The 18,119-nt window shown below is 47.3% G+C and overlaps 2 protein-coding genes across 2 annotated transcripts in view; one reads left to right on the forward strand and one right to left on the reverse strand.

Annotated features, from left to right (window-relative positions):
* LOC149349950 (unextended protein-like) lies at positions 1-11,997 on the forward strand. The gene is made up of 6 exons (XM_089578926.1): positions 1-767; positions 1,052-2,292; positions 2,888-3,031; positions 3,093-3,236; positions 5,736-5,984; positions 11,413-11,997. Exons 1-6 carry the CDS (start codon positions 205-207, stop codon positions 11,685-11,687), a joined length of 2,616 nt encoding a protein of 871 aa, XP_089435052.1. The 5' UTR covers positions 1-204; the 3' UTR covers positions 11,688-11,997.
* The window catches only part of Sec15 (exocyst complex component Sec15), a 23,087-nt gene continuing 16,927 nt past the window's right edge, over positions 11,960-18,119 (reverse strand). Inside the window, exon 16 of the mRNA XM_089578927.1 lies at positions 11,960-12,272. Within this exon, the coding sequence (XP_089435053.1) occupies positions 12,045-12,272 (228 nt within the window). The 3' untranslated portion in view covers positions 11,960-12,044. The remainder of the gene's footprint in view (positions 12,273-18,119) is intronic.

Consider the following 18,119-nt stretch of genomic DNA (forward strand, 5'->3'; position numbering starts at 1 on the left):
TCTCTCAAAACAAACCTGCGCCGAGCGCGTCCGGCAGTTCGCACGTACGGCAGGCAGCTGCGCGCATCGTGTGCGGAGACAGCAGGCGGCAGGATCGCGCGCGCGGAGACAGCAAGCGGCAAGAGCGTGCGCGCGTAGACCCGACGGTGGCGACATCGTACGCCTCTGCATTCTGCTGCAATGTTGATGGTGTAAAAGCGTAATATGGCGTCTGCTAGAAATGGGCTTCATAGATTTCTAGTTCTCTGGCTTTGTAGTCGTTGCTCCGCGCTATATATCGGCCAGCCGCTCGCGAATCGCGAGGATTTTGTCACCGTGGACAAGATTGAAGCCGTCTGCACTGAGTGGTATCCTGACAGTGCGCGTGTTCCCCGAGTTTTTCCTAACTCCCGGGTTGCCGTGCGCCTGCGAGGCACGGGACTGCTGCCCAACAGGACCAAGATTGCGTTCACCTGCGAGAGCTTGGAAAACGGTCAGGAGTGCCATAGCCAGCTTTTCGTGGGCAGACAGCTTCGAGTGCGCGCTGACAGCAACGGAGATGTTGTCGTGCAGGGCGTTATTCCCGCGGCTACCTCGCAGGACTCGCTATACCTATGCACGCGCAACCGTGGTCGTTGGAGGCACCAAGGAAAAGCGGTTAGACTTATGTACGCCACGACGCCGACGAGGCACGCCGGCCCGCTTCGAATGCGTCGAAACCTGGGGCCTGGCAGGCGCTCGACCGATCGCAACGTTACGGGGCTCAAGCGCAACCTGTCCAAATCCTCGTAAGTGCTTACTTTCGTTTCTTTGGTGCATGTAGTAAATCGCGCGCGCGTCCGAACGAAGCGCTAACAGCAGCACTGGCTAGCGCTGTATTACCAGAGCGCATAGTTGCGCCCGCAGCGCGCTGGTGGGCAACCGATATTCTTGCGTGTGTATGTAAAGCACGCTGTGTTGTCGCCGCGGCTGCTACTGGTGCTCCCGGAACGCGCGCAGTACGCCGCGCACGTGCTAAGAGCAGCACGCGCTGCAGCCAGTCGGTGTTTGACTCGCGTCGGTTGCCTCGCAGGCTGGACGACGGCGAGACGGCGCAAGTGCTGGGCCTGCGGGCTTTCGGCGAGCGCGTGGCCACCCTGGAATCGGGCATGACGCAGGTACCAGCAGGAACAACGGTGGAGCTGCAGCTGTTCGGCAACGGTTTCACCAACCAGAGCTCGTTCGCATTCACCCACGAAGCCGCGCCGAGGGGCTCGGCCTGCGACGAGGTGCCCACAGTGGCTGTGGCGCACGCCACTAATGTGGGTGGCGGAAAAGCGTCTGTGCTGGTGAGCCTTCCCGGGGCCGGCATACGCTATTACGTGTGCAGCAAGGCTCCCCTCAGCGAGGATGTGAAGTGGGTGCACCAGGGGGACGAGCCGTGGGTTACACTGGTTACCCAGGGCCGGCTCATGCCCGTCTGGGTGCAGGCCATCATCCTGGCTGGTCTCCTCCTGCTGTCTGGGCTCTTCAGTGGCCTCAATCTAGGTCTGATGGCGCTCGACAAGACCGAGCTGCGCGTCATCGAGTCGTGTGGAACGCCCAGCGAGCGCAAGTGGGCTAAAGTGATCGCGCCACTGCGCAACCACGGCAACTACCTTCTCTGCTCCCTGCTTCTAGGCAATGTGCTTGTCAACAGCACACTCACCATCCTTCTAGACGACCTCACCTCAGGTGTCGTGGCTGTTGTTGGTTCCACCATCAGCATTGTCATTTTTGGCGAAATCATTCCTCAAGCCATCTGCTCCAGGCATGGACTGCAGATTGGTGCACGTACACTATTCATCACAAAGGTGTTCATGGCGCTCACACTTCCACTGTCCTGGCCCATTTCTAAGATCCTTGACTGGGTGCTCGGGGAGGAGATAGGCCATGTGTATGACAGGGAGAAGCTGATAGAGTACATCCGTCTCACCAAGGATTATAACATGCTGGAGAATGAGGAAGTGGACATCATCAGCGGCGCACTGGAGCTCAAGAAGAAGACTGCCAATGAAGCCATGACTCGTATGGATGACGTGTTCATGCTGCCCGTAACAGCAGTTCTAGACTTTGAAACAGTGTCCCAGATCATTGGACAGGGCTACACTCGCATTCCAGTATTCGATGGTGACCGCAATAATGTTGTTGGACTTCTGAATATAAAGGACCTGGCCTTCGTGGACCCCGAGGATGAAATCCCTCTTCGGACATTGTGCGAATTCTACAATCATCCCCTCACATTTGTCTTTGAAGATGAAACTCTTGTCAACTTGCTCAATGAATTCAAGAAAGGTAACCGTGATTGAGTAGTCTAACTTGCTGTTTTTGTACATTACTGAGATTTAGAATTAGTTAAATGAGGCGGTTTGCAGCAAGCCGCATGAGGGGTACTCTAAAACAGTGCAAAGAATGAATGGTGAGAGGCAAATAATGAGGAACGCCACAATTAAGAATGTGGCCTTCCACATGGTAATCAGGCGCTCTGAAATTCACAGCTACAGATGCTACTACTGTCAGCAGAAACTGAATGTAAATTGCTGATCTACTCAGCGGCATTAATGTGATGGGGTGCCTGTATGTTCTGCAGGGATATGGCAGAATATAGTGTCGAAACAATTGATAGTTTTTGCAAAGAGAGGTACTCCTGCTTTAAATCCACATTTTGAGCCAGCGCCAAAGCCTGTGCATCATAGTTGTGAAATGTCTTGCTGATAACTGCGCACGTAGTTGTGTTTTCTCCTTTCTCTTATCTTTAGTACACCACAGTTATTGCTGCTTTTCTTTCTTCTTATTTTTTTGAAAAGGGATGCCGTTGAGTTCTTTCAGCATCCTTAATGCAGTTTAGTCAAAGTTGGAATGCTATCTTGAAACTATTTCTATGCTCCAGGGCAGTCCCACATGGCCTTTGTTCGTCGTGTCAATACGGAAGGAGATGGCGACCCATTCTACGAACTTCTGGGCTTGGTCACTCTTGAGGATGTCATTGAGGAGATTTTACAGTCTGAAATCATTGATGAGACGGATGTTTTGAGTAAGTTTACATGTAGCTGAAATGTTCACTGGACCGCTCACACACAGTTTTCTTGTTGCAGTGGATAATCGGAGAAAGCTGAAACGAAAAGAAGCTCAAGTTCGCCAGGATTTTTCAGATTTTGCCAAGCTTGGTTATGGCCGGCAAGGCAAGCACATCATCGCACCACAGCTGGCTCTTGCCACGTTCCAGTATTTGGCCACCTGTAAGTAAACTAGCTCGCAAGCAAGCTGGAATTCTTATTTATGCATATGTCACAGATAAGGTACAGCTATTTCTTGCTGTTACAGCTCTTTAATTTATGTTTATGTTAGCTTTTTGGCTACGTTTGTATTATGTCATCTGTCATAATGTATTATGTCATGCCCAAACACTTTTGTCTTGGCTGGTGTAACATGTCAGCAAGGTGTTCCATTTCACATGCAGCACTGATTACATTAAACACAACTTGATAAACAGAAATGGCATGAACTTCTGGTTTCCTCATGTGCCCATGTGTCATGAGGCCAGCAAAGCAAGAAAGGGCAGTTGTATAATCATTTATGTTCACCACACAGTCCTTTTCCATGTAAGTGTTGGTGTGCTAAATGAGCACAAGTCGGACATTTGCACAACAAAAAGGCAGTAAAATATGTAACTAGTACCAGTCTATGTTCACAGCAATGAACAGCGAGCACTGGTATTTATAGTGTGCTACAGATTGAAAAACTCACGTGCCTAGTTTGTCATGCTAGTACCGTGAAAATTAAGGAATACATTCTGGGTACAAAGTGGTCAAAAGCAGAACTTTGGTATTGAGAGACTGCAAGCATCCATGAGGACGCAACAGGACGGCAGATAAAAGCATCAGCTACACAGTTGGTGCATTCCAAAAGTTCGGCTGAGAAGTGAACAAAGTTGTGCAAATGAACTCTCATACTGATTGTATACACTGAAGCAGTGTCGTTTTTTGGATAAAATATACTCCATACCTTCCGAAAAATCTATTGGTACCTTTGCTCAGATGTATGTATTAAACATTCAGACATGCATTTTTGTTCCCAGTTTGAAATCTGTGTTCATTTCCCCTTTATTTTAAAAAAAAAAGGGGGGCAAAAAAAATACTGAACAAAAATATATCCTTAATGATCTTGTTTGAATGATCTTATCTCCAGGAAAACATCTGGAATATACAAGCTTTCCAGAAACCCTTGGGGTCAAAACAAAAAATTTTTAAAAGAAAATCAGGCTGCATTCCATCTCTGGTAACCTTTTGTTGTGTCTGTGCATTCAAAAAAAGTAATTTTAAAAGCATCAGAAAGGATATAAGAGGTATACATTACCCAATGCTTATATGTACTTATATGTGCTTTTTAAAAGAATCTCTAAATTATAACCTGGATTTTATATTTTGAGATTACTTGTTTGAAGGTGGTGCTTTGCTTGAAAGACTACAGATTCAAACCAGAAATTTATAGCCTGCCAGCCCTCTTGAGGGTCATCTTTCAACAAAGCTTTAACCAACCAGATGCAGTGCTGGTTGAACTCAAGGTGTAGTTTTATTGCCACAAATACCTGTATCAATTGACACTGCTTTGTTTTAAAGGATAATCAAAGGTGCTGTGCATGCTTACAGGACACTAATATAAAATCCAAAAATTTTTGCTGTGGCTATTAGTTATCAAAAAGCTAAAAAAAAAAATGAGGTACCGGCTGACTTAGGGAAGCTGTGTATGGTTGGTGCCCCTTGTAAGGCTGCTTGCATGATCAAGAAGACCTTTTCCAGTAGGAAGAAAGCCACTGCACTTGGAAAACCATTATGTTGTAGGTGTGGCGTGGCACCATGACTTTGCGAGCCGAGACCAGACAGTGCTAGGATTAATTTCATTTCTCACTATTGATTTGCCTGAACTCTGCTTCATTATTGTTGTCACAGGCCTCTGCCAGGAAGAGCAACGAATGATAAGAGGAAGTAAAACAAAATAAGGCGTTATCTCAGCCTGCCTCAGGCACTATTGCAGTTGTACCAGCCATTTCTTTGACAGCTTTCACCTTGAGCATCTGTTGCTGATAAGCAGAAAAAAAAAAAAGAGCTTAAGAGGTTGTCAAAAGATGTGATGCACACTTTTCCTCATATCACTTTCGGGCAAATATTGATACTGATATGAATAGAGTGAGGTGAATCTCTAGCACATCGGTGTACCATGAAATGCCCTCCTAAACCATATCCTCCCTTAGAGCGCAGAAAAAAATGGTCTTTCAGATCCGTTTAATGAATGTGGCTATTGCAGCCTGCAGAACTAGAGGGTAAGCGGATGTACATCTACACGACATTCGAATAGAACTTTATACCTTTTGAATGCAATTTTCTGGGCAAGAGCAGGTTTTGGGCAATTTGGTATCATGTAAAGTTACAGTACCCTATGGCAGCACTTTCTTCATCCATAGCACACAAAACTTGAGCCTTGAGAGAGGAAAGGAAATGTCTAAAATATCATGTTTGGCTGTAGCTGGCACTGCCTTTTCTTTTACAGAGCCAGTCAGTTACCCACTTCAAAGTTTCACTTGGAACGACTGTTCCGTGATTAGTGGCAACAAAACAAAAATAAATTAATGCACAGTGTTGGCGCATCATTTCCCTCATTGTGAAAAGGATGCTTTCTAAGTGAGTCAAATTATAGCACTTCAATTTATTGCAATGAAATGTTTCTCTACCTTCATGCAGCTGTTGAGCCATTCAAGAAAGACCTCATCTCAGAGTCAGTGCTGCGGCGGCTGATGCTGCAGAATATCTTCATTAGCATAAAGATGCACTCACGTGACGATCCCGTCATATACGTCGCTGGTCAGCCAGCTGACTACTTTGTGCTGGTGCTCGAAGGACGGGTCAGCGTCACTGTGGGCCGCGAGAAGCTACTCTTCGAGACAGGCCCTTTCAGCACGTTTGGCATTCCAGCCATCTACCGCTACACAGGTGAGGGCACCTTATTGGCATCCATTGCTTAACATGGCATTGTTGCTTTTCAGTGTTTGCAACCCTTATTTATTTACTTACTGATCAGCACTAGTAGATGCAGCATTCCGTCTACAATTTCTTGCTGTTTTTATGTCTCCATGAAATTTGGTATACATTAAAGACAACAAATGATGTCCCTGAGGGGTGCAGGGCACCTGTATTCATGCATGTGTAAACTATTTGGTTCCTTTGAAGGTCAAGGGAAAGTCCAGTCATGAGTTCTCGTTTCTGCAAACACAGTATGTTGCAAAATTAAATTTAAAGGGACTCTGAAGACAAATAGAGGTTGGCCTGTATCGATGGGATATAGCATTCTAATCATTCTCACCAAAAACGGAGCTTTTGCAAGCTAGAAAAAGACCGAAACTCGAAATACAGGTGTCACTGTCGGCACCTATTTTTGGATTTAGATCCCAGAGGCTATATGCTACACTGCCATTCACTTCAAAACAGTGGCAATCTGCCCTTTTCGGTACAGACATCACGAGTTTGAGTCTGCTGGCAGGAAAATTTTGAAATCCAAATTTCTTGTGTTAAATGGTCTTTTGCTGCTGCACAAACGTCCGCATAGCTGGAGAGAGATGGAGAAGCAATTTTTACTGAGAACAGTAATTGGATGGAGTTGTCCTCGGTGTCTCCTTAAAATAAAATCTGATTCCAGGGTGTGCCATGGAAACAAACTAAAACGTAATCAAGGTGCAGTAGTGTCGCTATGTAATAAGGAGCAAGCTGGAGAAAGTGCTTATACTCTTGTGACCATTTGTATCCAGTAGCTGAAAGGCAGTATACTCAACTTTCAATAATTCAGACCCTAATGAAACCGAAAATTTGTTCAATTTGTGTGGCGTTCGTAGTAGGGAGCCTTCCTAAAAAAATGTGCTTGGTGTTGGCAGGACTAAAGTGTCAGTTGAATTGAGCAAGTCGAAGTTAACAAGAGTCCACTGTATTTGTAACACGTTTATCTCCAAATCCAAGCAGGAGCTGCAGTGTTCCCCAAAAGAACCTTGAAACTTGTGTGTGTGCTTACTGTTCCAATAGCATTTTCGCACAATATTCTGCAAGGTGGGATCACATGATGTTGTTCACCTCATGTGAACAACATCATGTGATGTTTAAACATATTCAGCTGCTTCACTTGTACTTAAAGATGAAACTGGTTAAGGTATATTATACCCCTGTCAGACGGGCAAGTTTAGTGACACTTTCACGAAGTGCACTTCTCCAGAACGAGTGACACTTTCGGGGCGTGCTGCTACACGGAAAAATAAAGTGTCATTCGGAATTGCTGGTGGTGACGATGGCTTTTCAAGTAAGGCACAAAAAATATTACTTTTCGCGCTTCAAAGCTTTAATGTACAGTTAATGTACAGTAGATTCCAAACTGCAAGCAATTTTTTATGATTACCAAGGAGCTTTGTGCAATATTGGCGATTACAAAAAAAGGCTTCGCAAGACGAGACAAGCCAGGAGCAGTACTTCACTTTTTGAAGCATCATGGCGACCCACGGCGATAACGTTTCTGCGCAGCTGACACAATCTGATTGGCAAAAAGTGGTGGCGACATACATGTGCATTCGAGCGTAGCATCTTTCCGAATACCGAGTTTAGCCATCGACGAGCAAGCGAGCAGAATAAGCGATCTCGAACAACAACTGCAGATGAACGCATTCTGCATCGCCGCTGTCACCATTGGCTGCTCGTCCACAGTGCCGAGACAACGATGGGCCTTCGAGAGAAACGAAAGGTGGTTTGAAGAGACATTGCCTAATTTGGGCGAATCCCACTTCAAGCAGTGCTAGCCGCCATAGCCATACCGCTGCGGCTGCCTAAAACATTATTGCAGCTGAAAACAAGAATGTCGGAATATGTGCAGTATATGTATTAAAGGCAACGCAAATAAGTTTACATGAACAAGTGGGCAAAAAAAGTTAGCTGCGTTCAATAAAACGCCATTTTTATTGCCGACGTTGTATTATAATTTTGAAACGCTGCTACCGAGGCTATACACTTCGCCCCTCGGAAAAAGTGAAGTGAGTTCCCCAAACTCACTTCTTGCCGAGTGCGTTCAGCAGCGAGTGTCATTAAAGTTCATCATGTGACACGATGCGAATGACACTACAGGCGAGTGAGAAAAGCCAACAGCCACAGAAACCAAGGAGCACAGGGGATTTTTTTTTATTTATTTATTTATTTTTTTGTGGTGTTGATCAAGAATATTACTGAACATGTTGTCGCTTAAAACTAATTGATTAGAAAAGCAGAAGAAAAAACAACCACATGCCGCCGGTGGGATCCGAACCCACGACCTCCGAATTACGTGTCCGGTGCTCTACCTCTGAGCTACGGTGACGGCTGTCAAACCTTCTGCTTTCGGGGGTATTTATGTTTTACAAATAACCTAACCTTCAGAGTGTTCATCAGCGCCACCCACGTTCGTAAGCAGCGGACGTGGAACGTCCTGAGTTACCGCTGGTGTGACGTAGAACGCCATCGAACGGCGAGGGTGGAAGCTGTGTGAGAACCCTCTTATGCTTCCTATGGCGTCAAGGCTGCCAGAACCGAGACCCTCGCTAAGCAATTAAGCAAACAAGGGAAGGGGAATGAGGGGCTCGTTATAAATATGAGAAAAGCCAACAGCCACAGAAACCAAGGAGCACAGGGGATTTTTTTTTAATTAATTTATTTTTTTTTTTATGGTGTTGATCAAGAATAGTACTGAACATGTTGTCGCTTAAAACTAATTGATTAGAAAAGCAGAAGAAAAAACAACCACATGCCGCCGGTGGGATCCGAACCCACGACCTCCGAATTACGCGTCCGGTGCTCTACCTCTGAGCTACGGCGACGGCTGTCAAACCTTCTGCTTTCGGGGGTATTTATGTTTTACAAATAACCTAACCTTCAGAGTGTTCATCAGCGCCACCCACGTTCGTAAGCGGCGGACGTGGAACGTCCTGAGTTACCGCTGGTGTGACGTAGAACGCCATCGAACGGCGAGGGTGGAAGCTGTGTGAGAACCCTCTTATGCTTCCTATGGCGTCAAGGCTGCCAGAACCGAGACCCTCGCTAAGCAATTAAGCAAACAAGGGAAGGGGAATGAGGGGCTCGTTATAAATATGAGAAAAGCCAACAGCCACAGAAACCAAGGAGCACAGGGGATTTTTTTTTTTTAATTTATTTATTTTTTTTTTGTGGTGTTGATCAAGAATATTACTGAACATGTTGTCACTTAAAACTAATTGATTAGAAAAGCAGAAGAAAAAACAACCACATGCCGCCGGTGGGATCCGAACCCATGACCTCCGAATTACGCGTCCGGTGCTCTACCTCTGAGCTATGGCGACGGCTGTCAAACCTTCTGCTTTCGGGGGTATTTATGTTTTACAAATAACCTAACCTTCAGAGTGTTCATCAGCGCCACCCACGTTCGTAAGCGGCGGACGTGGAACGTCCCGAGTTACCGCTAGTGTGACGTAGAACGCCATCGAACGGCGAGGGTGGAAGCTGTGTGAGAACCCTCTTATGCTTCCTATGGCGTCAAGGCTGCCAGAACCGAGACCCTCGCTAAGCAATTAAGCAAACAAGGGAAGGGGAATGAGGGGCTCGTTATAAATATGAGAAAAGCCAACAGCCACAGAAACCAAGGAGCACAGGGGATTTTTTTTTTAATTTATTTATTTATTTTTTTTTTGTGGTGTTGATCAAGAATATTACTGAACATGTTGTCGCTTAAAACTAATTGATTAGAAAAGCAGAAGAAAAAATAACCACATGCCGCCGGTGGGATCCGAACCCACGACCTCCGAATTACGCGTCCGGTGCTCTACCTCTGAGCTACGGCGACGGCTGTCAAACCTTCTGCTTTCGGGGGTATTTATGTTTTACAAATAACCTAACCTTCGGAGTGTTCATCAGCGCCACCCACGTTCGTAAGCGGCGGACGTGGAACGTCCCGAGTTACCGCTGGTGTGACGTAGAACGCCATCGAACGGCGAGGGTGGAAGCTGTGTGAGAACCCTCTTATGCTTCCTATGGCGTCAAGGCTGCCAGAACCGAGACCCTCGCTAAGCAATTAAGCAAACAAGGGAAGGGGAATGAGGGGCTCGTTATAAATATGAGAAAAGCCAACAGCCACAGAAACCAAGGAGCACAGGGGATTTTTTTTTTTTAATTTATGCGAGTGTCACTCGTTGAAAATGACACTAAACTTGCTCGTCTGACCGGGGTATAAGTCACACACATTCATTTAACAGTACCAACAAACCTTACTAAAGAAGCCCAAATCAGATGGTTCATTGCATATTGCATTGCTTGGTGCTGTTGAATGTTTACTTAGCCCGTATATGTCTAGCGTCTGACATGTAGGACACCGCTTTTCTGCGCAGTAACTCTAGAATTTTATTGTGTAAAAGCTTTGAACTGCTGGCATAGGTACAAGAGGTTCTAAACTTTTGCTGTTTGGAAAGATACAGCAGTCTTTTTCTGGATGCCATCTTTGAAATTCAATCAATTCTGCAAGAAAAGTAATTTTTGCGCACTGTCATAAGGAAACCACCGCGCATGCTGAGAAATGCGATTTTAAAGTCAGCGTTAAATTTCTGAAGCTTCACTGCACATAATGGGCACAAATTTGCCAAGTATCCTACATTGTAGGATGGCTCAAAAGTTGGTGTTGAGAAAAATATTTCAATAGAAAGATGATTCTGAATTGTGAAGTTAATTAAACATTGCAGTTTTTTTCAAATTTCTGAAGTTCTGGCATATATGGGTTAACACGTTGTGTCATGGGTCACCGGTGAGCATCATGTCGTGTATTCCTGCTGTGTGGCACGAATACTGAGGGGCGTCATGGAGCCATCAGACAGCTCAAATTTTGCGAAAAATACACATGCCAGGTTGGTATTGCCATCTGTTGTCAGTTCCAATAAGTTGACTTTGCCAGAGGCTCACTGGTGAGTCACGCTGCACCCAAGAAAATCTAAGGGGTGGCCCACCGATGGGCCACAACGCAGAGAGATTAGGGCCCAAAAATCGCTGCTAGTGAACATGCTAAATGCTACCCTGTGCATAAGAGTATGCTACTGAAAAAAGACACCGTGCAGGCATTATAGGTGCCATCAATGTGTGAATGAGAGATTGTTTGCCTTTAGCAGAAATTAAATTGCTCTCAACTTTTTGGTCATCTTTACAGAAGCCATGGGTATTTTTATTCACTGCAGCTTATTTTGTTAACTATGTAGTCTAGCATGAAGTTAATTATTATCCATTGATAAGCCTGCACATGTGCATATAGCTAATGTGAAGGAACCGGTAGAAGTGCACTGTAGTTGGCCACCTTTACCCCCCCACCCCAGTGGTGTGCTAACAGTGGCCTCCTCCCTTGCAGAGACCTCTGAGGGTGCTGCGGCACAGAACCTGGCAGCAGGTGAGCCTTCCAGCTGGCCAGTGCCCGAGGAGCCCTTTGTGCCGGACTACAGTGTACAGGCAGTAACCGACACAGTGTACATGCGGGTGCACCGATCTGTGTACCTGGCAGCGCTCAAGGCATCGCGCCTCGACCGGCCAGCGACACGCACAGACCTTGAGGTGGACCACATGCTGCGCAGTGGCGCGCCCGAGCATCCTGGTGACAGCTCGCCCCTTTTGGGTGATAGCAGCTGATGGCTCCTGAGTGCCAATGCTACCCCTAGTCATCACCCCAAAGACGGCCCCTGGGCCGCATGCCACTCGGCTGGCTTCCTCGCCTACGCCAGTCTTTCAGCTGCAGTCTTTCTCGCTCGTTACGCCCAACTTCGGGCCTCGTACCACCGAGTGCCCCTGCATTATTCCATGTTAGCGAATTATTATCCATGGTAGCCTACGTTCTCTTGCTTCAGAGTTACTGTTACTGTTTTTAGTAGTGTATACAAGAATGGTCACACAGCAGTAGAATGTTGCCAAAGCGATCAATAAAACATGTTTCAGATTCGTTTGTTCGCTGGTGCAGTTACAGTCAAACATGGGCACAGCACTTGTCACCTATGCCACCAGCTGCCTCAGCTGCTTGAGCACAGTTTCCTGGAGCTTCTTCTTGTCTCGCTCTTTCTGCTTCAAGGAAGAGAAAATATTTTTCTTTTTGTCTGCCTCGCGCACCTTTTCTAGGAGCAGCAATGCGAGGCTTGGATTCACACGTAAATATCGGCTGGTCTCCTTTCCATGGTCATGGAAGTACGTTGACCAATCTTCTGCCATGAACAGATCCAAGAGCTGCAAAGACATCCAGTTGATACTGTCAGCTCCACTTTTTCAGTCACAATGAGTAAAAGCTTTTCCCAGTGGTTCCACATGAACCCATAAAGATTACATATATGTTTGGGGTGTGGAAACAGTAGTATTCCAATCGAATCAAATATGAATCAAATATTTGTACTAATATATGTTACTTGAGAAAATATTCGTACAAACGAGCAACCGTGCGCAGCACCGAAGTGCCAGTAGTGCCGCTAGAGGTACGCAAAAATCAAGGTAGGGTTTGTTGAGCTTGCCTGAACCCTGCCGTGTCGTCCAGTCTTAGAAGCCATGTATCAGCATTATATACACAATGGGGCTTTTTGGCGAGTTAGTTGGAATACAACCTTCACACAAAAGGACCACGTCGCGGCACTAAACCCTTCATCCCGAACATACTGATCACAGCAAGATGATATACGGCGTTAGTGTATGCCCCGTTTTTGGAACAGTTGTGAAAGAAAAATACGGTGGGACTTACTCAAACCTCGTCCCAATTATTCGAAAAGTTGAGGATATTCAATTCGCTATAAGCAATTTTCGAATATTCGCTCAGGGTGCCAGAGCTAGGAATACCAATTCTATAGACCCTGGTCAAAGTACAGATTACTCCTATAATAGTTCATCACTAAGGAATTGACTCATAAAGGACTTAAGCCCCCTACTCTTAGACGCCCTTGTTATTCACACATTCCAATAGAAAAATTGTAAATTGTGGGGCTTAACGTCCTAAAGCGACACATCTGCTATGAGGGACGCTGCAGCGGACAGCTCTTGATTAATTTAGACCACCTGGTGTTTTTTAGTGTGCACTGACATAGCACAGCACACAGGTGCTTTCTGCTCTTCCCCTACATCGGAACACAGCCACCTCAACCAGAAATGAAACCAGGTCTTCTGGCACAAAAGCCCAGCACCCCAACCACCGAGCCACCACAGCGGGAAGTAAAATGTTACTGCCAACAAATATAACTGCATTTTATTAAAGAGAATAACTGAAAGTTTCATTTCAAACTATGCACTATGCTGCTGAGGACTGATTTAATGCAGGCGTTGCAAGTTCCCATGCTGCATACCATATTTACTCGCCTAATTTGCGCACCTTTTTTGTTTAAATTAAGGCTTCAAAAAGACGGGATACATAAATTACGTGGAGCATGATTTAACAAACGCGTCCTAAAAAGCTGCAAAGGTAATAACGCACAGTATATACCGTATACTGCCGCCTGTACGTCAACCTCCCAACTCGCAACCCTCGCTGGCCAAAAACGTTACTCCAAATATAAGTCAAAACCAACTGTGACTGTGATTGCGGAGACGTGGTTTCATACGCTGTCTTAAATTTTTGTGCATTTGGCTACAGCAAGGAATGCATAATCATGTCTTAAAACCGGCAAGAAGTTCTTTTTACGCAGCTGTAATAGTGGCTACGTGACCTGCAAGGAGCAGGTATCGCTCTTCAGCACTCCCAAAGATGGAACACACCTGGAATCGAAGCTAAAGTCCACTCTCAGTGATAAGCATTTCAACAGTGGTTATGTCAGCCAAAGCAGTTTTTCAAAAGCATGCTGCAAAGCCTGAAGCATGCAACCTCACCATCAATGAAATGCTTCCATCGCATTCCATGCGCTGAGCACAAAGTGGATCTAAGCACATCTTCTAAATTACTGCGTCGCAATGAGGATGCGAAAATTCAGCAAAGGTCTGTCGGCAGCAAGTTGTGCAACTTGAAAAAGCTTGTGAAGTTGTTAAGCGTAGAAAGCTGGGCTAGTTGGTTGGTAGTACTATTGTGATACATTCCAGCGGCTAAAAAAAGACAGGGACGAAGGTAGACGAGACAGGACGAACGCCGGCATTCGTCCTGTCTCGTCTACCTTCGTCCCGGTCTTTCTAGCCGCTGGAATGTATCACACTTGTGAAGTTGGCAGCTGAGGCATCAGATGTGAAAGCCGATCTTGGTTCAAACAGCCAACCTTCGAATAATCGAATGATAGCACATCTCCCGCGGTTTCTACGAGGCTTCAAATTTCCGGCAGTGCGCAGGGTAGCGCAAAACCGAACAGCTGCAGAACAGCTTTGGGAAAGCTGAGGGTGTGTGCTTGCTGCAAATTGATACGGCCCAAGCTTGCCACAGTGCATATGTGCGTAGGCCAAAGAAACCGAACACATGCGGTGCTAGTTGTGTTTTTGTGTTTCCCTTCCAGCTATTCTGTTTTTGGAGTTTTGTTTTAGGCATTCAAGTAGATGGATGCCGGTTTCCATAGACTAAATCAGTGACCTGCTTATAATGTTTTACATTACTTTTCTTAAAATTAAAAACAGGAAATAGTGACAAGAAAGTGTCCTCTGGTTATTACATCACGTATACAATCAGCAATCGATTATTACACCCTTAAACATGTGCACATGAGAGCAAGCTAGAGCAAAGCACAGCTCGCACATGTAGGCAGCTGTGTAGGCTTTCATTGATCTGGTGCTCTTGCCCCCCTTAGCATGCATGTTACACAGAGCTTACCTGACTGTTTTCAATAAATGCCATTATATTAACAGCGTTTCTCCCAGACTTTGAAGTTACAGATGTATGCAGCTATGAGCTGAGATGGCAGCATCAATTAAGCAGTCACTCATGTGGCCTGAGTCGAATTATAGCTCAGAATATGGGAATATATATTGCTACGACGAAGAGGAAGTGGAAGTCGAAGTGGTCTCTCGCGTGAAAGGGTCGCACGAAGAAGAAGAGGTTGCTGGTGCTTCCTGCTGGCGTTGGTGCTTCCTGATGCTCGCCGCTAGGAACTATTCACCGATTGCTTGTAAATAAATGTAAATAGTATTTCCCCGTAACATCTTGGTGGAGGTGCGGCAAGACGGAACTACGCAGCGGACGCTACCTTCCACCCCCGACGTACCTTTCACGCCGCCGCTACCTTCCACGGCTTACAATGACGGAAGCCGCTCCTCCAGATTCGGCAGCATCAGTGTCCTCGGTGGTCCTCACTCACCCTCGGGATCCTGGGCCCTTCTCTGGGGACGACGACGCTGACGTTGAGACCTGGCTTCGCAAGTATGAACGGTGCAGCGCTAACAACCGGTGGGACCAAACTTTCATGCTTGCGAACGTGGTTTTTTACCTTAAGGGCACGGCGCTGAAGTGGTATGATAGTAACGAAGAGACATTAACCAGTTTGGATGACTGTAAGCAGAAACTTATTGACCTTTTCGGCAAACCACTTGGCCGGCAGCTTGCCGCTAAAAGAGATCTTGCCAGTCGCGCCCTGTCATCCACGGAGTCCTACGTGTCCTATATTCAGGATGTGTTGACTTTGTGCTACACGGTCGATAAGGAGATGAGCGAGGCTGACAAAGTCGGACATGTGCTGAAGGGCATTGCAGACGATGCCTTCAATCTGCTCGTTTATAAGAACTGCGACAAGATTGCAGACATCGTCAAAGAATGCCGCCGCTTCGAGGACGCCAAAAGCCGACGGATCACCCAGCATATCGCACGCCTGCCCAACACGGCTGCGTCTTCGTCCTGCCAAGATCTTTGCCCACGGAACCAGCCGACCTCACCAGAGAACGTGACCCGTATCGTACGCCGTGAGCTTGAAGCCATTGCTCCGGCCTCCTTAGCAACACCTGCAGCCAACCAGCCCCTGCCCCTTCCACTTATTCAAGCCGTCGTGCGCCAGGAAATTGCTAACTTGGGTTTGACCTCTGTCGCCGCTCTTCATACCTCCAAAGTGCCCGAAGTCCCTCCACTATACCCTGTCCGGCCTGTTTACGCCGCTCCTCGACCGCGCAACCCCTCCGAGTGGCGTACGCCCGACGACAGGCCTATCTGTTTCAACTGTTCCCGTGTCGGCCACATCGCCCGTCATTGCCGTAGTCGATGGTACTCCTCCCAGCGGACCCGTTACTCGACCCCACCTTATCGCCCCGATGCTGCAGACTCAAGCTCTTTCTCGCGACCCTTAGACACGTCAAGACCCACCACCGACGTCCCGCCGCCCCGCTTCAGCCGCTCACCATCTCCACAGCGCCGCCAGTCCCGTTCGCCGCAACGACCGCGCGCTTCCTTTCCCGGCCCCTACGGACGATCACAGGCGGAAAACTAATTTCTGCAGTGTCCAGAGGCGATGCTGCAGATACGACCCGGCTCCAAAATCCTCGTTTAGTTCTTCGTGCCCCGCGCAATTTACTGACCATACAAGTCGATGGCGTGGCCGTCTCTGCTCTGGTTGACACGGGCGCCCACATTTCTGTGATGAGTTCCAACCTACGACGCCGCCTCCACAAAGTACTGACGCCTGCTCCTACAGCCGTTGTTCGAGTTGCCGATGGCACAACGTCCCCAGTCCTCGGCCTGTGTGCTGCTCGTGTGACGATTTCTGACCGCCAAACCACCGTGCTCTTTACCGTTCTGAATCAGTGCCCTCATGACATCATACTCGGCCTTGATTTCCTTAGTGAGCACGCAGCCCTTATTGACTGTGCTACAAGTGTTGTTGAGTTGGACCTACCGTACCTCTCAGAACCACCTGCCCCAGTTGTGCACCGTCTCTGTACTGCCGAGTTCACCCGCTTACCACCTGAAGCCGCTACTTACGTATTATTTAAATCTGTTCCACCTCTTCCTAACGGCCAGTATATCATCACCCCTGTCCTTGATTTGCCCGTCACAAAGAATGTTGCCCTTGCCCATACGGTTGTCGCAGTCTCGGCAAACAGCGCGTGGTTGCCTGTTCTCAACTTCAGTACGCACGTCCAGACGCTTCCTCAAGGCATGTGCCTCGCCACGCTGTCCCCTACCGATGAATACGTGATCTCTGCAGTCACAAATTGTGTATCGTCCTCTCCGGACGATCATGTCACAGCTCTTTCGAGACCTGACCACTTTGCCAATATGATCGCTTCAGATCTCTCTGCCGACCAAGCCGAGGCGCTTACCCATCTTCTTACATCTTTTCAGGACATATTTGACTTCAATGACCGCCCTTTAGCTCGTACGACTATTGTGAAGCATCGTATCAACACTGGTGACGCCACTCCTCTGCACCACCGGCCTTATAGGGTGTCCAGTTCCGAACGCCAAGTGATACAACAGGAAGTCGAAAAGATGCTCGCTAAGGACATAATCGAACCGTCGTCCAGTCCTTGGGCCTCTCCAGTCGTCCTTGTTAAAAAGAAAGACGGCAGTTGGCGTTTCTGCGTCGACTACCGCCACCTGAACCGCATCACAAGAAGAGACGTCTACCCACTCCCCAGGATCGATGACGCTCTCGACTGTCTCCACGGATCTCAATACTTTTCTTCCATTGACCTTCGTTCCGGTTATTGGCAAATCGCCGTTGACGAGCAAGACCGCGAAAAGACAGCTTTCGTCACACCTGACGGTTTATACCAGTTCAAAGTGATGCCGTTCGGACTTTGTAATGCACCAGCTACTTTCGAACGGATGATGGACTCACTCCTTCGCGGATTTAAGTGGACTACGTGTCTTTGCTACCTTGACGATGTTGTTGTCTTCTCGCCCACATTTGCCTCGCACCTTGAACGTCTCAAGAGTATCCTGACTATCTTTCGTACGGCTGGGCTCCAGCTCAACTCGTCCAAATGCCAATTCGGCCGCCGGCAACTCACCATTCTGGGACATCTCGTCGATGCCTCTGGTGTACGTCCTGATCCAGCTAAAATTGCAGCGGTGCAACAGTTCCCTCGCCCAAATTCTCAGAAAGACGTGCGCAGTTTTCTTGGGCTGTGCTCCTACTTTCGCCGTTTTATTCAAGATTTTGCCCTTATCGCTCGTCCCCTCACTGACCTCCTGAA

This window comes from Amblyomma mixtum, chromosome 3, assembly GCF_055824585.1.
Source record: "Amblyomma mixtum isolate Tamu chromosome 3, ASM5582458v1, whole genome shotgun sequence".
Taxonomy (NCBI): domain Eukaryota; kingdom Metazoa; phylum Arthropoda; class Arachnida; order Ixodida; family Ixodidae; genus Amblyomma; species Amblyomma mixtum.